Below are 21,757 nucleotides of genomic sequence, written 5' to 3' on the forward strand. Positions count from 1 at the left end.
TTTAGGCACTGAAATAAGTGTCCTGATGATCAGGGCGACTGAGCACCGGCAGCTCCCGTTGACCCCGGTAGGGATTCTGAGCATGGAGGACTCAGGGGATCAGGCATGACATCTCTAGCTCGTCACACCATTGTCAGGGAATACTGATGGGGCTGGGGGGTGACTGTGATCTCGCTGTGTGCATGCATCCTCTTGGACCCTCTCAATTCTCCGTCTTCTTTGCCAGGCTCTTGTAATTCATTCCGTGATGGTCGCTGCTGACAGCAGAGTAAACTGAATACAGGTTGCCCGGCTGCTGAGTTAATTTATTCCTGGTGGGCAGTGTTTCAGCTTTCAGGCTGGTGGGAAGGCACATCCCTCCCTTTGTCTCCCTCTCCCCCAAGACTAATAGCAACACCATCAAGATCGAAGGAGTTGTCACTTAACATCAGAGGGAAGGTGGTGACGGGCCGCATCACACTACAGCACGAACATTCCAGCTGTCATCGTTAGCAGTCTGCTAGAAGATGCCATTGCGGTCCAGTGTTCTTGAAACTTGGCTTAAACACACATATTCTCGCTCTGAGCAGCTCTTTAGGATTCAGAAGTGGCATGGGCTGTCATATCTGATGCGACGTGTCGTGCGTCGCCTTCAGAATTCTGAGGCCTTTGATTTCACGAGTCTGGTTTTGATTCTGTTCAGCCAGATTCAATAGAAACATCGGCAGAAGCCCAAGCAAACTCAAAATGAATAAGCCAAAATCAAATCAGTCTTGGGGCTTGTCTACGTTACCGCTTAAGTCATTGTAATGTGCGTCGCTCAGGGGTGTGGAAAAGCCACTCCCTGGAGCGACGCAAGTTACGTCGACTTAAATATCAAGTATTGGGGGTTGCCGTGTTAGACTGTATCCACAAAAACAAGGAGTCCGGTGGCACCTTAAAGACTTCATGCATCTGAAGAAGTGGGTTTTTACCCATGAAAGCTTATGTCCAAATAAACCTGTTAATCTTTAAGGTGCCACCGGACTCCTTGTTGTTTTTGTCGACTTAAAGTGTTCTCCACGCTGCGCTACGTCAGCAGGAAAGCATCTCCCGCTGACATAGCTTCCAGCTCTCGTTGAAGTGGAGTAATTACACTGACAGGAGAGTGCTCTTCAGCAGACGATGTTGTGCAGTAGTGTAGACTGGCCCTTAGTTTGCAGTTCTTGGGGCTTTAATCTGACTGTTTTTATGGGATCTGGACCATGGCATTCTGTACACTTCATGTATGGCTGGGTGTACAAGACACCACTGCTATCTTGTGGAAGGAATGTCAGTCCAGCTCAAATGTTTGATTATGTTACCCTCTGCTGGCTGAATTTCAAAGGGCCTATAAGTCCTACTAATCCTGTTTTAAGGATCTGATTGTGCACATATTTCTATATAGAAATCATAGAAGTGTAGGACTAGAAGGGACCTTGAAAGGTCATTGAGTCAAGTCCAGTCCCCTGCCTTCACAACAGGACCAAGTATCATCCCTGATAGATTTTTGCTCCAGATCCCTAAATGGCCCCTTCAAGGATTGAACTCACACCCCTGGGTTTAGCAGGCCAATGCTCAAACCACTGAGCTATCCCTCCCCCCCATACATGGGAGTAATTTTGCTCAAGCAAGTCATCCCAAATGGGACCATTCAGCAGCAAAGTCTCTTGCAGGCTTAAATGTTTACAGGATTGGACCCTAAAACTGGACAATTATACCCTGATTTGCAGATGTGCTGAGCACTCGCAGCACCCACTGACGTCAGGAGGAACTGCAGGAGCGACGCACCAATGAAAATCAGACTGCTTATATCTTTCTTTTTACTGAATTTAAAAAAAAAATCTGAAATTTTGCATCTGCCAAACTCCAGTTGATGCAAAATTTCCGGGAGATGGGAATGTTTTCCAGTGGAAAATATACAAAAAATGCCAATGTCCATGTTTCCAATGTGACGCAAGCGTCATTTGAAATAGGTTTCCTTTTTGCTCCATAAAAGAATCCTATTCCCTTAGTAAAATTGTGTGAGAAAACCACGTCTTTCTTGAATTCACAATGAAATACAAAAAGCTAAGACTTTTGAGTAGTTTTGCTTTTCTGACCCTGATTCCTCCTTGGGCCAAATGATACAAGTTCAACGACTTTAGAGTAAAAGGGTCCTAAATTCTGCACCTCACAATCTGAGTAGGAAATAGCTAACCGTGGAATCTGTATAGCCAAAGATTCAATACAATAGCCAACCATAGCACTGTATTTCAGAAACCAACTATTTCAATACATATAATGACAGTGTTCAATTATAATGGGGGAGAAACAGATGAGTACAAACAACTGTCTACTATTATATAAAAGAGGCATGAATGCATAGATTTTAAGGCCAAGAGAGTCCATTACATCATCTAGTCCAGGGGCGGGCCAGCTTTTTGGCCTGAGGGCCACATCAGGTTTCCGAAATTGTATGCCGGGCCGCTTAGGGGAGGCTGTGCCTCCCCAAACAGCCAGGCGTAGCCCAGCCCCCGCCCCCATCTGATCCCCCCTGCTTCTCGCCCCCTGACGGCCCCTCCTGCCCCATCCAATCCCTCCTCTCATTCCTGACTGCCCCCCCGGAACCTCTGCCCCATCCAACCACCCCTTCTCCCTGACCGCCCCCTCTACAGGCACGCCGCCCAGAGCACCAGGACAGGCAGCCGCGCCGCCCGGCTGGAGCCAGCCACGCCATCGCACAGCACAGAGCACTGGGTCAGGCTGCAGCTCTGCAGTTGTGCTGCCCAGAGCATTGCACCGGCAGCGCAGTGAGCGGAGCCTGCAGGGGAGCGGGGACAACACGGGAGGGGCCAGGGTCTAGCCTCCCGGGCCAGGAGCTCAGGGGCCGGGCAGGAGGGTCCCCCGGGCCAGATGTGGCCCGCGGGCCGTAGTTTGCCCACCCCTGATCTAGTCTGACCTCTTGTATAACACAGGCCTTAGAATTTCACCCAGTTATTACTGAGCCCAGTAACATATGTTTGGCTAAACATCATCTTCCAGAAAGGCATCTAGTCCTGATTTGAAAACTTCAAGACATGGAGAATCCACTACTTCCCTTTGTAGTTTGCTCCAATGGCTTATCACACTTACTGTTAAAAATGTGTGCCTACTTTCTAATCAGAATTTGTCTGGTTTAGCTTCCAACCATTGCTTCTTGTTATGGCTTTCTTTGCTAAAGGGCCCTTAAATTAGAGATTAAAAATAACAAATGTATTTTATTTTATGAGACCACAAATTGGATTAGTACCATTTAAGAATAGATAAAGTTTACATCAAAACAGCATTTCATAAAACTCAGCACTTTCTGAAGCGACACTTAGATCTGGTTTTCCCACTGCAAGTTATTTCTCAAAAGAGCTGGTTGAAAAGGATCAAAATTGGAAATTTTCATTACATTTTTTATCAAACGCTGCCCTGCTCCCCAAAATCCCCCAAACCAACCTGAAACGAAATATTCAAGAAAATTTTGTTTCAATGTTTAAACTGTTATAGAACTGGTAAAAAAATAATAAAAAAAAAAATTGGGGAAAAAAAACCCTAAATGAAAAATTTCATGAAAATATCCCTTGTTTTTTCCAACCAGCTCTGTTTATTCAAAATGGAAAATAAATGAATGAGTAGGTAACACATGGAAATACTGACTTTGCCTTGAGTGTTTCCTCCTGAAAATTCCAGTGCGGGTCTTCAACTAGCTGCAGTTCTCGGAGAACGCTGCCTGGTTTGTAAGCTGCGTTGATTACCATGCTAAGAACCTAATGAAAGACAAAAGTAAACACTGATAGCTTTAATAGAGTGACCACATAGTCACTATCCTCATATCTGCACTGAAGTAGCATCTGGAGGCAACAACTGACTCAGGGCCCCTTTGTGCTAGGCACTGTATATATTCACAATGACAGAGGTCCCCGCCTCCAGAGAGATTACAATCTAAGCAGTGCTTTAAGTGTAATGCAGGTGTTGTCAATGTGCATGTTAACATTCTATGGTATTTACACGATTCTATGGGGGGGGGAGGGTGAGCTGGTTTTAACACCCTATACTTAACTTGATCCTTCACAGATTTGCAACTGACTCTAAACACATCTACTCCCCACCCCCACTGCAGTCGCCTCCAGACGTTATTACAAGAGAGAAGCTGATTAGATCATAATAGCAGACAGTAGAGATGATCTCTTGCATCCTTTCCAGTCATGGGTAGGGCCCTACCAAATTCACGGCCGTGAAAAAATGTCACAGACCGTGAAATCTGTTTTTTTGTGTAATTTTGCCCTATAGTATACAGATTTATGGGGGAGACTAGTGTTTCTCAAACTAGGGGTCCTGACCCAAAAGGAGGTTGCAGGAGGGATCTCAAGGTTATTTTAGGGGGATCACGGTATTGTCACCCTTACTTCTGCGCTGCTGCCTTCAGAGCTAGGTGGCCAAAGAGTGGTGGCTGCTAACCGAGGGCTCAGCTCTGAAGGCAGCAGCGCAGAAGTAAGGTTGGCAATACTGTACCACGTCATCCTTACTTCTGCGCTGCTGCTGGCAGGGCGCTGCCTTCAAAGCTGGGCTCCTGGCCAGCAGCCGCCACTCTCCAGCTGCCCAGGTCTGAAGGCAGCGCTGCCACCAGCCGCTGCGCAGAAGTAAGGGTGGCAATACCACGACCTCTCTACAATAACCTTCAGACCCTCCCCCCCAAAAAAATCCATTTTGGATCAGGACCCCTACAGTTACAACACCATGAAATTTCAGGTTTAAATATCTGTAATCATGAAATTTATGATTTTTAAAATCCCATGACCATGAAATTGACCAAAATAGACTGTGAATTTGGTAGGACCCTAGTCTTGGGAGTTTGCCATCATTTTTGGAAACCAAGTTGGATAATTTTCAGTCATGAATTTCACTTAATGCTACAGATTACAATGTAAAGCAGGCATAATTTGAATAGCCTGATGGGTTTGCTTCTTAGTGGAAGCAAGATATTAATTCGTTATTAGACCTTTGTAGATTTCACAAGACCGCTCATTAAAAGAAATGAACTTTGAAATACTCAAAACAGTGTACAATAATAATACTCCCAGGTTCTTATACCATGCTTTTCACCTACAGATCTCAAAGCACTTCACAAAGGAAGATAGGGATCATTATCCCCATTTTACAGATGGGCAAACTGAGGCACAAATTTGCCCACAGTCACTTAGCAGGCTAGTGGCAGAGCAAAGAATAGAGCTCCAGTCTCCTGAGTCCTAGTCTAGCATCCTACCCAGTGGCTCACACTGCCTTCCAAAAAAAAAAAAAAAAAAGGACAAATCCGTATGTTCTCAGCCAATCAACGCTCATAACTGTTCCCCTCCCATCACCCACTGCAGAACTGACAGGGGCACTGGCCTGTGTGACTCACAGCCATAGGAGTTGAATGGCCTTTTGAGTGCTCCCACCCTCGCTGGCCTGCGTAGCTGCATCTATTACACTAGCCTCTTTTGGGAAAGTTCCCTCATTTCACTTCCAACAAGTACAGAAAACACAGCAATGTGAACACTGGTGCCCGGTCCACACTGACACTCCCATAATTGCGACCACCAGCACAACTGCACTGGTGGTCCTGAAACAACGCATGGTTTTCCCCAAAGACCTAATGTAGGCAAGGCCAACGGCAGAGAAAAGCCACTTGGGATGGCTGCGAGCAGTCCCCAGTATGGTTCAAGGATGCTCCTTCCAGATATGCTACCCTTGGCATCTAGGCTCCAATTCAGCAAAGCACTTAAGACTTGGATGTTTTGTTGAACTGGTGTCCTACCCAGCCTGTGTCTAAGATGCCCCATATCCCCTTCACATTAATGTGTCTTCTCAATCCAGCACCAGCTGGAAATAAACAATTGCCTGTTAGAGAGAGCTTGATCAATTGGAGTGTGACCTCCCTTACTTCCTAATGCTGCGGGCTACTGAATTGCAAAACAGGATCCTCAGGGTAGTGGTGGCAGCCAAACTGTTTGACATATTAAAAACTAGACTGGACACAGCACTAGGAAACGTAACACGGGGAAGTGAACAATCCTGCATTGACAGGGCGATGGCCTCTTCCACCTCTAATTCTTATGACAGCCTATAGGGAATGAGGCAAATCACCGGTAACAATTGTTTCTCCTGTATTTCTATCTGCAGGTCACCCACAAATGACCGCATGCTTGCTGTGCTGCAGCATTGTCTTCTCCTTTGCATGCACTTTGCTCTCATTTGCTTCATGAGGTGCTGCCCGCTCCTCACGTTTCATCGACTGTCTGATTGTGCCCCTGGGAGCTCTCTTGACGTTGCTGATTTCCATTGGGACCTGGAGCCTGCTTCTTTTGGCCCAGCTAGACACTACTCCATCCACGAATGTCACGAATTAAAGAATCTGACTTAGATCAAGAACCGTTCAGTCATACAGGTCCCATTCCTGCAATCTTTCCCCTCCATGCATTCACAAGGACCATGGAGCAGGTGAATAACACATCTCCGTTGTTCAGCAGTTGTAAGGGAAAGGACAGATCGTTCTTTAAATGGTTAGTTAATCCATAGATAATAAAACTTAGCACTCAAACATTAACTGAACAGCACACAACCCCTATTTATTTTCTCCATTTTGCAAATGGAGGCAGAGCCATTACAGGCCAGATCTTCAACAGGGCTAAGCTCATGAAAATCTGGCCACTCATTTTGATGTCTAAATGGAACCAGAGCTGTTTTGAAAATGTGTCCCTAAGTGACTTGCCCAGACCACGCAACCCGTCAATGGCAGAGCTGGAAATGAAGTATTTGATCACCAGAAACAACACGTCCTAGGAGTGAAAAGACATTCAGTCTGTAGTAGGGTAACCCGGTTAAATAGAGAACTCTGATGATTACATTGCGGCATAATGTTTCTCTAAACAAAAGCGCACTGTTGTGATGATTATTGTTTCATCTCCGATATGCACATGGCAATGATCTGTAAACCTGTTCAAAGCTTCCTACCTAAATAAAAAGATAAGAAAGAAAGACAGAAATCAGGCATTTGTGGCCTGACTGACTCACTTAGACACCATTGCCTTGATCACCTATTAAAGTGATATCTGTTCCAAGTACAGTTGGAGGGACAGAGTTCCACTGCTCAGTCTGTCTGGGTTTTACCTTAGACACCCAATTTATTTCAGTCCTGTACCGATGCTAACAATACCAGCGTTTTTCTCTGAATTGGCTTGTCTCCACCGTGACTCTTAGTCATCTAAGCTCACATTGGAAAATAATGTTTTGACGGGATAATAATTTCCCTTTGGGAGGGAAAAAAGCGTTAGCTTTGTCTCTGTGTTTATTTCCTATAAGTCCCTTGGCTTGTCACTAACCTTCCAGCAGGAGTCCATTACCATGTTAACAGTGTTCTCTTCCAATGACATTATCTCTTAATCTCACACACAGTTCAACACTACTTTACTTCTTGGGGGAAAGGGAACTGGGTTTTAAAAAGTTCCCTAAAAGGTATTTAGGCATCTAACTCCCATGATTTCAATAGGATCTGGGCCCAAATCCTGATCTCATTCAATTAAACTTCCACTGGTTTCAGCATAGCTAGATATGATCCAAGTAACTAATTTTGGGCAACTTTCTTGAATCCACATGTATTTCTCTTTTACTATGCTTTCCAATGCCAGTGAGGACGGATTCCATTTTTGGCCCATGATGTCATAAATACATAGTCTATGGCCTTGGCTACACTTGCAGATGTACAGCGCTGTGAGTTAAACCTGACTTTGTGCAGCTGAGTAGGGAAAGCGCTGCAGTCTGTCCATACTGACAGCTGCCCAGCGCACTGTCGTGGCCACATTTGTGGCAATTGCAGCGCTATTGGGAGCGGTGCATTATGGGCAGCTATCCCACAGAGCACCTCTTCCCATTCTGGTGCCATGGGTTGTGGGAAGAGGGCGGGGGTGCGGGGCATTCTGGGTCCTGTCCCAATGCCCCGTGATGCATCGCTTCGCATCCCAGAAATCCCTTTGTTTCCGTCCACCTTTGGCGCCATCTTTCAACGGTTTCTGTGCAGCGCGATCTGTCTGCGGGAAATGGAGCCCGAACTGCTGAGGCGTATGCTGACGAGTCTCGCCAGCACGTCACATTTGGCTGTCAAACTATTCCTTAAGATCCAAAGTGACAGTGAGAGTGAGGAGTCCGACGATGCTATCGAGCTGCGTAACACGTACAACACGAAATTGCTTGTGGCATTCATGGACATGCTCAGCACCGTGGAACGCTACTTTTGAGCTCGGGAAACAAGCACCGAGTGGTGGGATCACATCGTCATGGAAGTCTGGGATGACTAGCAGTGGCTGCAGAACTTCAGATGAGAAAAGCCACTTTCATGGGACTGTGTGAGGAGTTCGTCCCCACCCTGCAGCGCAAGGACTCGAGATTGAGAGCTGCCCTGCCAGTGGAGAAGCGGGTGACTATTGCAATCCGGAAGCTGGCAACTCCAGACAGCTATTGGTCGGTCACAAACCAGTTTGGAGTGGGAAAGTTGACCACTGGAATCGTGTTGATGCAAGTTTGCAAGGCCATTAATCACATCCTACTCAGAAGAACCGTGACTCTGGGTAAAGTGAAGGAAATAGTGGATGGCTTTGCACAAATGGGGTTCCCTAACTGTGGAGGGGCGATAGATGGGACGCACATTCCTATTCTGGCACCACCCCACCTAGGATCCGAGTATGTTAATCGGAAGGGGTATTTCTCTATGGTTCTCCAGGCGCTTGTGGATCACCGTGGGCGTTTCATTGACATTAACACAAGCTGGCCTGGAAAGGTGCATGACGCACGCATCTTTCGGAACACTTGGCTGTTCAGGAAGATGCAGGCCGGGACTTTTTTCCCAGAGCAGAAGATCACGGTAGGGGAAGTTGAAATGCCCATTGTGATCCCTGGAGATCCACTTACCCGTTAATGCCGTGGCTCATGAAACCCTGCACAGGGAGCCTTGACAGCAGCAAAGAACGGTTCAACTACAGGCTGAGCCAGTGCCGAATGACTGTGGAGTGTGCCTTTGGCCGTTTAAAGGCCCGCTGGCGATCTCTGTATGGGAAGCTGGACTTGGCCGAAAACAGCATCCCCGTGGTTATATCCGCGTGCTGTATCCTCCATAATATTTGTGAAGGGAAGGGTGAAAACTTCACTCAGGCATGGACCTCTGAGGTTCAACACCTGGCGGCTGAATTTGCACAGCCAGAGAGCAGGGCTATTACAGGGGCCCAGCGCGGGGCTGCAAGGATTAGGGATGCCTTGAGGGAGCAATTTGAGGCTGAAAACCAGCAGTGATATCTGGTGCCCTGCATGGGAGTGAAGTGCAGTAGTTCCAATCTTTAGGAATCAGTGTTTGCTAAGCAGACAAGCAGACTTGTAGTGCCTGTTTATTTCCTGGGCTAAGGAGTCTTTTACTTTATGCAATAATAAAGAATGTTTTCAAAGCCAAAAAATCCATTTATTGAAAAGAAAAAAAATTATTTATTGAAAAGAAACAAGAGGGTGGAGTGGGGAACGGTACAATCACCGATTCGCGTATGTCCTGTCTGGTGTGCTGTGCAGTGAGTGCTGCACTTCAGGGCAGCTATACTGCATGGTGATGGGGGTTGAGTGCAGAGGGTAAGGGTTGTGGTTTTCAGGGCTGGGTGGTGAAGATACTGGTGTTGGAGGCAGCGGGTGGCGTGAAGAACACGGAAGTTGGGGAAAGTGGGTTGGAGGTGGCAGTGGGGCACAACGGAAAGAGTTTTGGGACAAGGGGGGGGTGGCGTTTGCATTATTGCTCCTCTTTCTGCATGGCTACGAGCTCCTGGATAGCGTCTGCTTGGCGCTTCAGGATGCTTATGAGCCGATCCGTGCTTTGCTGCCGGTGCGCGGTGCTTTGCCGCCGGTGCGCTGCATTTTCCTGGCGGATCCTGCTTTCTCTCTCCCTCCAGTCCTGTGCTTTCTCATTCTCTTTAATAGATTGCCGCATCACTTCTTGCAGCATGTCTTCTTTGCTTTTTCGCGGTCTCTTCCTGAGTCTTTGTAGTCTCTGAGCAGGCGATAAGAGGGACGGCTGAGGTCTCAAGGTTGATGCAGCTGTATAAGCAAAATGCAACATTTAACAGAGGCAGCATTGTTTATACCAGACAGTAATGATTCCCCCCGCACTTAAGGAGTAGAAAACACACAGGGTCTACACAATAGCATAATTTTCCCGTCCGAAACAGAGCACACATATCCCACGGGAGCCTCAAAATGGTGAGTAAGGGGGACTGATTGTTTCAGGGCTGTACTGTCCTCTGGGTTTCTGTGTCTTGGGGAGAGCCAACAGCTGCAGGGGGCACCTACACTGAACACTGTCCCAACATTTTCCACAGGAATTCGTCCTGGACGATATCTCGCTGCTGAGGGTGACCTGGGAAGCAATGGAGGGTCTTCTACTGCAAAGCGGCTTCCGCCCTGGCCCATATGCAGCTTGCCTGTGTGCAGCAATGGTCCCCCCACCCCTCGCGGCACAGTGGCGTGGACACGTTAGCCTGGCTGGGACAAGGACCACGGTGGCTCTCCCTATAAACCTGCGCAAGCGCATTGCACACGTTCTGGATGAGACATTCGAAGAGATTACTGCGGCCGATTACCGCGATGTGATAAACCACATCGATGCACTATTCCACATCTAGGCATGCATGCCTAATCCTCCTCTCCCAAAGAATCCGCACCAAAAAAATTCCTTCCCGAAAAAAAAAAAAACGCTTACCGGGAACCTGCTCTTCTGTTTGTCCTCCACCAAGTACCGGCCACTGCGACTGGCTACCTTCCTCCTGGCTCGAGAAGAGCTCCTGGCTGCATGGCTCCAGGGATTCTGGGGTGTCTCCATCCGGCCCACCACCATCACTCCCGTTTTCCTCCTCCTCCTCCTCCCCCCTCCCCACACCGGCTCTGAAGTGTCCATGGTGGTGCTTGGAGTGGAGGTGGGGTTAACCCCAAGTATCGCATCCAGCTCTTTGTAGAATCGGCAGGTTGCGGGGGGGGAGCACCCGAGCGGCCGTTTGCGTCGCGGACTTTGCGGTAGGCACTCCGCAGCTCCTTCACTTTAATCCTGCACTGCAGGGCGTCCCGGTCATGGCCCCTTTCCATCATGTCCTTTGATACCTTCCCGAAGGTATCGCAATTTCTACGGCTGGAGCGCAGCTGGGACTGGACAGCTTCCTCCCCTCAAACACTGATGAGGTCCAGCAACTCGCCATTGCTCCATGCTGGGGCTCGCTTGGCGCATGGAGGCATGGTCACCTGGAAAGATTCGCTGATAGCACTCCACGCCACGCCGGGCTGAGCAAACAGGAAGGGGATTTTTAAAATTCCCGGGGAATGTAAAGGGTGGGTCACATGGTTGGTTACCTGAGGCCAGGGCAGTAGAGTTTGAACTGATGACCAGAGTGGCTAGAACAGGCATTGTGGGATACTGCCGAATAATTCTGGAGGCCATTCACAGCACATTGGGCGGCCACACTGGCGCCGCAGTGGCAGCGCAATACTCGTTATTCCTCTCGGGGAGGTGGAGGACATGCAGCGCTGCAACCACGGAGATACAGTGCTGCAAATGCCTTGCAAGTGTGGACGGGGAGTGAGTTACAGCGCTGGGGGCGGCTTTACAGCGCTGTAACTTGCAAGTGTAGCCAAGGCCTATGAGAACATAAAGCAACTGTGTAGACTGGAATAGCTCAGTTAAAGTCAGAGCTACAATGATTTATACCAGCTGAGGATGGAGCTCACACTTGCTCCTATTGAAGTCAATGGTAAAAATTGGCTTCACCTGGAGCACCATCAGATCCATAAAGCTTATACAGAGAGTACAAACACCATATCAGATAGCTCATGATAAATCCATCAGCCTTGCTCAATCAGGTTTAAAATTCAGTCTAAGCTGCTTCATTCTCTGAGCACCAAGACTGAGACATCTGATTGAATTATGCAACTTTCTCCATGCTCCTAAATTTTAAATGAAAAAATGAGTGCAATAGTTGAACATTTTTTTCCTCCTGTTTTTCAAATACTGGCTTATTCCCCTTTTGTGTGTCAGGAGAGGAGAGTCACCTTATGCCAAAGTCCAAAACCAACTAAACAACATGATTTTTTTTTTTAAGACAGTGAGGGTAATTAATCTCTGAAACAGATTATCAATGAACGTGGTCAATTATCCATCACTTGGAGTCTTAAAAGGAAATTGTCTGTCTCTTGGAAAGAGATGGCATAGTGCAAGAATCTCTTGGACTAGGTGTAAGGATCGTGGATGGAATTCTATGGTCTGTGTTATGCAGAAAGTCAGACTAGAGGATCATAATGATCCTTTGAGGCCTTAAAATTGACTAAATCTATGAATTGTTAAGCAGAGTTGCTGTGAAAACAGCTGTCATGTCCCACCCCAGAGGTAGCTGCATTGCCGTGATGGCTGAAGTCTTTGCCATTTGTCTCAGTCCTGAACCCCCCCCCCCTTTTTTTTTTTTGGCGGACAACACTCCCATCAAGGTTTTACAGGTGTGAAAGAGTTCGTTCTACAAGAAAATGTACCATTTATAATTTGCACAATATTGATATATTGTTTAACTAAATACAAATAAAATCAATGTTAATTAATATAAATAAAAGGGCAAGTTAAAGAGATTATTTGTTCTGCCTAGGGGAGCTATGTGTTAACCACTATCTGTAGCACCCTAAGAAATGTTAAATAAGGTAAAAATTCCCCAACATTAAGGATAAACAACTACTTTTACCTGATATTGACCACAGTGCATTTCTAAATTTGGTAAGGAAAGGAATCATTGTGTCAAACCCTGTAAAAAGTCCCTTTTTGCACTATTAGAAACTTGGGGTCAGGGACACCACGTTCAAATCAAGGCTCATGTAATTTTAAAAGGTCATGCACAGTATTGGCTTCCCTTACGTACCCTTGCAGTGCGTTTGCCCAGATGAGACCCTGACACTGCAGTATTCAATACACTGGCAGTGGTCTGTTCACTAAGTTTATCGCTAAGGGCTGATCTACACTGGGGAGGGGGGTCGATCTAAGATACGCAACTTCAGCTACGCTATTCGCGTAGCTGAAGTCGAAGTATCTTAGTTCGACTTACCTGGCCATCCTCATGGCGGCAAGTCGACCGCCGCGGCTCCCCCGTCGACTCCGCTTACTCCTCCTGCCGAGGTGGAGTATGGGCATCAATTCGGGGATCGATTTATCGCGTCTAGACGAGACACGATAAATCGATCCCCAATAGATCGATTACTACCTGCCTATCCGGCAGGTAGTATAGACGTGGCCTAAGACACCTCCGACAGGAATGCCTGGACCTGCCACAGTTACTGGTATATCCTAACAGCACACAGTCATTAAGGACTCCGCACATGGTTCATTCTGTGAAGGCAGTGGTTCTCAACCAGGGGTATGCAGGAGTCTCCCAGGGGGTACATCAACTCATCTAGATAGTTGCCTAGTTTTACAACAGGCTACATAAAAAGTACTAGTGAAGTCAGTACAAACTAAAATTTCATACAACGACTTGTTTATACTGCTCTATATACTAGACACTGAAATGTAAGTACAATATTTATATTCCCGTTGATTTGTTTTATAATTATATGGTAAAAATGAGAAAGTCAGCAATTGTTCAGTAACAGTGGGCTGTGACACTTTCGTATTTTGATGTCTGATTTTGAAACCAAGTACCTGTAGTTTTTAAGTGAGGTTTAACTGGGGGTGCGCAAGACAAGTCAGACTCCTGAAAGGGGTACAGTAGTCTGGAAAGGTTGAGAGCCACTGTGCTAAGGGATAGCGATACAAGTGTACGTGTGATGTCTTTGACATCGTCACTCCAGTGTGTAATCATCCTGGTCTAGACCAATTGAGTGAGCCTGGGAAGCTAGTTGCTACAGTCTCAAGTTGGTGAAGTGGAGAGGATGATCTATATGCCACTATTCCAAATTCTGTTGTATCCTACAAAAACGCACTGTGATTGGACAAACTGTTATACCCCCCAGTCCAGTTTTTAATGATGTGTCTACAACCCACAGTGAGCCTGACCGTCAGGATGAAATTGAGGCGATGGTACCCATTTTTGATGCATGCATTACCCCACTAACCTTGACTATGAAGATTTTGTTAAATCAGAAAGATACCCATGTTATGCAAATTAGCAACAGCCTGGGAAAAGCAAAGTGATCTCAATCAGTTCTTTCATGATGGGGATCTCAATATTCTATTGTCGCATACTTAAATAGAAGTAACCTTCAAGGGTTTGATTGTGTTACAAATAATTATCATTGTCATTATGTTAATTTTATTTTGCCACTTACGTCTGGTTAAAGAGCAAAAAATTTAAACAAATGCTTTACTTGCTAATCCTTTTGTAACTCTGAGGAAACAAGTTACTGTTACTGAATATCTTACTTACAGCTTTCTGCTTAAATAAGTGGCACCATAAATAAATTTAAAGTGACAAGGCAGGGCCTATGAACCTATGAACCAGACTTTTGTAAGACCTTTAGCTCACTCATGAACCAGACTCCCATAATCCTCTTTGGTCACGCTAAGAAAGGAAAATACAAGCTTGCTGAACTTGTTAAGAAAGAAATAGTGACCTTTTCCTGCTCTTTTGACTGTGCAAGCAATGTCTTCAACTGCAACAGACAGGAATATATATATAAATATAACGTACCAATCCTAAAATAATGAGTAAGAAGGGATAAGCAATTATCAGAACCGGGCCGGCTCTACCATTTTTACTGCCCCAAGCAAAAAAAAGTGCCGCTCAGACTGCCGCCCAAACTGCCGAAGCAAAAAAAACCAAACAAGCAAACGGCTCGGATTGTGCCGCCCCAAGAATGGACGGAATGCCGCCCCTTAGCATGTGCCGCCCCAGACATGTGCATCCTCCGCTGGTGCCTGGAGCCGGCCCTGTATCAGAACCAAGACAAGACTGGGATCCGCTTGTCATACTGCAGGGTCAGTTCTACGGATTGTGGTAACTATGATTGATACCTATTTCTGTCGGGCGCTGTTTTGATATCTAATCGTTTAATAAATTCAATCACTCTGACTTATCCAAGGTCTTTTAAAATTTCTTAATACATTCGAACTATATTAATGATAAGCTATTGATTAATTATTGACTATTGGTTATTGATTATTGGAAACCCGAAACCCGAACTTATATATATATATATATATATATCTAGTGGAGTTATTCCAGCTGCAGATCTGGAAATTCATATATATATATGACACACACATGTATATATGATACACACACATATATATATATGATACACACACACACACACACACACTATATATATACACCACATCTTCTATTTCATTCAAAACGTTGTGGGTTATGTAACTGACAAGCTGCGGAGTTTTCTTTGATAACAATCGGGCTCCTGCATGGGAATGAACTAGGACTTGAAGGCTGCAAAAGGCTTTTCTCCCCCTCGTCTCTCTGCTGCATGGATTTGGGCTGTGAGGACCGCAACGTGTCACCTCATGTCAACTGGTATCTCCATTCCTGCTCATTTCTCTGCCAAATCCACAAAAGATCATTTATTTATGGGAAGAAAGCTTTCTGGACAGCTGGGAATGGATGTTTCACACCTGAGTGCTTAGATAGAAATCAGTAAACCACGGATCTTCCCCTTAGACACTCGGGGTCTGACTCTCCCCTACCCTGCACTTTCTGAAGTCATTCACACCTGCGAGTGTAACATACGACTGTTCTAATTTGGTGCTTCCACTCTGCCCTTGTGTAAACGATGACACAAGGTGCAGAGCAATGGAAAAAATCAGGCCGTGTGTGACGGTATTAGAGGGCTGATCAGGATAGTGTCCTTGTATGGAGTAAGGTCCTCAGCTGGTGTAATCACTACTGACGTCAATGCCGCTATGTCGTTTTACACCGACTGAGGATCTGGCCTCTTTCAACTATCCTCTCTGCTTTAAAAAACCAAAATGTTCCACTGATCGAGGGGGAAGAGCATTAGTCTAAGTACAAGCTTGGTGCAACTCACGTTTCTCTTCCACTTACAAAACGGAAGCGGATGCTCTTTCTTTTGTCCCGTGCTCTCTTTCAGAAGAGCAGCAGACAGCCAGATCCACCGTCAGCACAAGGCTCGGGCCTTGCTTTCAGATCTGGCAACGGTCACCTTTTGCTTTGCAAACGCCGGATCCTGCTTTCTGCGGGGACTCTTCTGGATTCCGGAATTTCCACTCAAGCTATCGCCCCTGGAAACGCAGCTTGAGCTTGGGGCTTTTTGCAGTGCTGCCTCCCATACTGTGAGACAATAGGCTGCAGCCTTTCCAACAGCAACCGAGATTTTTAAAAAATGGGTAAAAGAGAGTCCCTTGTCAGTACTAAACGCAAACATGTCAACAGTGATCTGTGATTCTGGGCGTCTCCGATTTTAGTGCCCAATTTGAGACTGATTTTCCTGATCATCCAATGAAGCGGAAGTCAGTTAGAGAGAGCGCTGAAAGTGCAAGACCACTGCTTATCCTACAGTATCGTCTTAGGTCTTGTCAACACTACGGGGGTAAATTGATCTAAGCTACGCGATTTGAGTTATGTTAGTAGCTTAGATATACTCACTGCGGGGTCCGCACTACGCGATGTTGACGGGAGACGCTCTCCCGTCGACTCCCCTTACTCTTCTCGTTCCGATGGAGCACTGGAGTCGACGGGAGAGCGCTCTGCGGTTGATTTAGCGGGTCAGACCCGCTAAATCGACCCCCGGTGTATTGATTGCCACAGCGTCAATCCTCCGGTAAGTGTAGACAAGCCTTTGTTTCCTTGTGCTCCACTGTCTGTCTAACCTACCTGTTGTCTCTTGTTATAAACTTAAATTGTGAGCTCTTTGGAAGAGAGATCATTTTTGTTCTGTGTTTGTAAGGCGCCTAGCACAGTGAGTCCTGGTCCATGCTGCTCCTGGTTCTCTGTCATGGACACAGTTACTTGTGTCTGTCCCATGCCTGAATGCAAGTGAGGTGCCTGTTTTGAAATTCTGGTCCATATTCCCCACAATCCCTGTTTCCACATCGTTACACGGACATCCAGTCCCACATTGCAGACAGATGAACCGTACCTCTTTAAGCACTAGCACACACTTGCCAGGCCCAACAGACTGAGGTAGCTCTGCTATTCTCCCTTTGTTTAAATATGGACCTGAGAAGCAGCGATGATTGATGAAGAGCTGGGGGCAGCAGTATCGCCCATTGACGGTACCTGCAAGAAGAAAGCGATGTTACCAAGTCTGCAATTGTTTTCCTGCAGCAAACCTAAGAGTCTCTTCTTTCTGCTAGATGCTTGCAAAACTACCAGCAACTATCCTGGCGCTAGGATCGGGTCCCTGGTAAGCACAGCTCAGTGTCCAGAAAGATCTCATTCACGACACCATCAATAGTACTTATAAGGCCCACGTTACCAGAGTATCTGAGTGTCTCATAACTGTTAACCCTCCCCTGAAGTGTTATTACAGATGGGAAACTGAGGCATAGAGAGGATAAGTGACTTTTCCAAGGTCAAAGAGGAAGTCTCTGTCTGAGCAGGGAATTGAACTCAGGCCCCAAGAATCCCAAGGTAGCATGTTAACCACTGGGCATGCCTTCCTCTAAGCACATGTGCTTAAGCCTCCTTTCCAGCTACTATGAACAGTATAAACAAATGGTTAATTTCCTGGTACAGGCTTCTGTGCCTGGATTGAAAGGCCTGGATGGTGTTGGCATGTAACCATGTGGGTGAACTGTGGACCTGAACAACAACAGAGTGTTGGAGAGTTTAAGTGCCCCACAGCTTTGGCTGAGAGAGAGAGCCACTCAACTCTGTGGGGAATGGGGCAGTCCTCGTCATGTTAATTTGAGTCAGAGCCCATTGCTTCTTTAAATCATATCCAGATTTCCACATAGCTTTCCTGGCCCTTTTACCATTCTTGATGTCTTCCCCTATCCCTCTGTTGAGGAATGGGGCCTATTGTGATCTGACTATAATGCCAGGAGTGGAGACTTAGAGCTCTAATTGAGTCTCTGACACTACCTTCTTTTGTGGCCTACGGAATTTGCCTCAGTTTCCCCACCTGTAAAAGGGGAACGATAATATTTCGCTCCCTACTGTATCATTGTCACAGGGATGGTGTGAGGGCTAGTTAGTTCATGATTTTAAGTATTATTACTTCTATTATCTCTTCAAGCACCAGTCACAGCAAGAAAAGCTGGTGAACACCCTGTAATCTATACTTTCAAGAAACCAGGACAAAAGCAAATTTTAAAACGTGGCCTTCAAACAAAGGGGTAATCCCAATTTAGATTCCTGTGTAATGAACTGTCTAAATATTATGACCTAAAATGTGCGACCTTCATTAAGGGGGAAAACAGAAATCACTTTCGGTTGTAATAACGGTTGATGTGCTACGCAGCTAGGCACGCGGAGGGATAATGAGGCAAATTTAGTTCTGATGTAAACAAGTTCAACGCCGCTGACGCCAATAGAAAACGGCAGTATCGATTTACACCAGGACACTGCCTGGAATGGAGCGCTTCAAGGATCAGACTCTCAACACTTTTGACGCCCACCGGCAAACCCAGGTAACTTGAGACCGAGAGAGAGAGTGAAAGGGACAGACAGACCCACACAGGTGCACACAGAGCCTCCGCTGATGTAAATCAATAACATTCTATTGACGTCAGTGGAGCTATGTGGACTTACCCCAGCTGAGGATCTGGCCCTGGGAGTACGTGTAGGTCTGTGTATAACACACACACACACGTCTACACCTCTGGCTTTTCCACCACACTTTTGCCAGATGAAGTCTGAAATGATAAAGGAGCTTTCTGGTCGCTGAGCAGACTCACCTGTTGTGTCTGGCTGAGGGACTGGGCAAAGGTCATGAGGTATTTTCTCAACAGGCACTGCGGATGGCAACCTGCTTAACGACAATACGATGCACTTAATACCCGGAACCTGGGTGATGGATCAGAACCTGAGTAACTCAGGGTTTTGCATCAGTCTCATGAAAGTGTGGTCGTCATTTAGTACCCTGATATCTGCATGGAGATTATAATACTGACATTTTGCCTCAAACGGTATGTCTATACTTACCTCCGGGTCCAGCGGTAAGCAATCGATCTTCTGGGATCGATTTATCGCGTCTTGTCTAGACGCGATAAATCGATCCCGGAAGTGCTCGCCGTCGACGCCGGTACTCCTGCTCCGCGAGAGGAGTATGCGGAGTCGACGGGGGAGCCTGCCTGCCGCGTGTGGACCCGCGGTAAGTTCGAACTAAGATAGTTCGACTTCAGCTACGTGAATAACGTAGCTGAAGTTGCGTATCTTAGTTCAAAGTGGGGGGTTAGTGTGGACCAGCCCATAGCCTCAAAAGGATTTAGGTGACTGGCTCCTATTGAAATCAATGGGAGTTAGATAGCTAAACACCTTTGAGCACCTGGGTCTTTAAACACAACACTATTCCAACTAGAATGACTCTGCTATGTCTTACGGTCAGGGATCCGTGCATTTGGGTGCTTTCACTGAAATTCACGCTGGCTGCAAAATGGTGCTCCAGCATCTGAACTTTAATTTTTTTTTTTTAAATTAAGTTTCTGGCTTAAGGAGGCAAAGATAACGTTAAAAACATGAACCAAGTGTAAACGGATGCAGCATTGTCTGCAGGAAGCCAGAAACCGCTTGTAAAGGTATGAGCTACTCCGTCGATCCCAGTCAGGGCGCAGTGGGCAGCTCGATTTTGTGGATTCTGGAATTTTTTCCCACCTGCTGGAATTCAGCCTTTCTGGCATGAATTCGCAGAGTCAAATTACAGTGCAGACCCAACTGAGATAAGATTCTGAAATGTCCTGACTAGTTTAGACTAGTGACTGTTTTATTTTTGAAAGGAAGCCCTGCAAAAAGATTCAGCCGCAGGACTGACACTGTAGTTACGAATATGATGTACAGTAGAACCTCAGAGTTAAACACCGCGGTTACGAACTGACCCAATCAACCACACACCTCGTTTGGAATCAAAAGTACGCAATCAGGCAGCAGTAGAGACCAAAAAAAAGCAAATAGGGCACAGTACTGTGTTAAACGTAAACTATTAAAAAACTAAAGGGAAAGCAGCATTTTTCTTCTGCATAGTAAAGTTTCAAAGCTGTACTAAGTCAATGTTCAGTTGTAAACTTTTGAAAGAACAACCCGAACGTTTTGCTCAGACTTGCGAACATTTCGGTTATGAATCACCTCCATTCCCGAGGTGTTTGTAAGTCTGAGGTTCTACTGTAGCTGTTGTACACCATTCCCCATAGAGAACTGAATTAATCTACATAGTGAAACTGCTTTTAAACAGAAACCTACTGCTTTTCTGGTTGCACCACTGCGATCTTCCTCTTCTTTCGCACTGCAAAATGAGAGAGGAAGAGAGAAATATATGGTCTGTTGTATAAATGGCTGGAATATAAAATCACATTTAACACAACGAAAGGCTCTTCCACGCTCAGCCCCGCTTTCTATATTTTTTTTTTAATGAGCCGCCATACCATTAAAAAACGAGTGTTTTAAAGAGACTGTTGTACATTTAATCTTGCTACTGCAAAGCAGATATTGATTTTCTGGGATCTGTACTTAACAAATATTAAAATAAAAGTAACACAAATATTTTTCCGTGCAGAAACACACGTGCAAGATTGCATTTTGCAAGCGTGACTACCCCGGCATTGTTGCGCCCCATCTCTAAATTGTGACAAGGCTGCTCAATGTTGCCATAGCAGTAGTCTTCCACATTAGGTCTGGCTGCCTGATTTTTAACTCTGATATATTTAACTCTTCAAAAGGATTTGACACATTTAAAAAAAAAAAACCATTTGCCTTTCAAATGTTAATGAATATAAACAGACTGATGATAATTATTTCAGCTGGAGATGGGAGATTTGTGTCCATTACACCCCACGAATGGCTTGATGATACCCGTTCTTGGGATCTCAATCTGGGGTCATGACCAGGCCCCAGGGGAGGGCAGGATTGTGCCGACCTTCCCTTTCTGTATTGTTAACTGTTCTCAACTCGTTCTCCCTCCTTCCCTTGGGAGGCCGGTTTTCATCCTCCCTTTTTTCTCCTCCGCACCGAGGATTGCCGCATTCCCCCACTGATCAGATGTCTTCACCCTGTCATCAGGTGGAGTTGGGAAGGGTGAGCCTTCCAAAGAGCTTCCCGGCACCTCCTCCACTCGCAGGGCGGCGGTGGGAGTGCTTCTGCAAGAGGCGGTGAAAGCTAACACATCCTCCCGCTGTAGCTGCTCCTCGGCCCTGGCCTTGCCCGACCCCCGCCTTCTCCCCATCCCCTTCCTCTCTTCAGGTCAACCACACACCACAAGGGAGGGGCACTGCTTGGAGTCTGTTTTGGGCTCCGCTTCTCGGGCTGGGTCTCCATTCACCAGAAGGGCTGCAGCGGCGGTATATATGGCCCTGGATGGAACCCACCTTGACTCTGGGGAAGCTCAGACCCAGATCTCAGCTTTGTGCCTGGCATCTCTCTTTCGAAAGGGCACATGGGTCCATCCTTGGGGTTTAGGTCCCTCTCTTAATGGGACTAAGGAATTTGGGACCTGCTCCTGCACAAGAATCTCAATGGGGATTGTGCAAGCAGAAAGCTTGCAGGATCTGGGTCTTTGGACATAAACAGCATCTCTCCTCTCCGGTGTAAGGAAATAGAGA

At 46.3% G+C, this 21,757-nt stretch overlaps 1 protein-coding gene across 3 annotated transcripts in view; it reads right to left on the reverse strand.

The window, feature by feature from the left end:
* The window catches only part of SFMBT2 (Scm like with four mbt domains 2), a 202,655-nt gene that overhangs the window by 18,289 nt on the left and 162,609 nt on the right, over positions 1–21,757 (reverse strand). The window contains exons 13-16 of one of the 3 annotated variants that reach the window (XM_024106345.3): positions 20,403–20,445; positions 18,905–18,975; positions 17,143–17,282; positions 3,664–3,773 (exon numbers count right to left, since the gene is read on the reverse strand). In XM_024106345.3, the coding sequence (XP_023962113.2) occupies positions 3,664–3,773; positions 17,143–17,282; positions 18,905–18,975; positions 20,403–20,445 (364 nt within the window). Of the gene's footprint in view, positions 1–3,663; positions 3,774–17,142; positions 17,283–18,758; positions 18,863–18,904; positions 18,979–20,402; positions 20,446–21,757 lie in introns of all 3 variants that reach the window. The other 2 variants (XM_065552962.1, XM_024106344.3) reach the window with 2 other exon arrangements.

The sequence above is a fragment of the Chrysemys picta genome, chromosome 1 (assembly GCF_011386835.1).
Source record: "Chrysemys picta bellii isolate R12L10 chromosome 1, ASM1138683v2, whole genome shotgun sequence".
In the NCBI taxonomy this organism is placed as follows: Eukaryota; Metazoa; Chordata; order Testudines; family Emydidae; genus Chrysemys; species Chrysemys picta.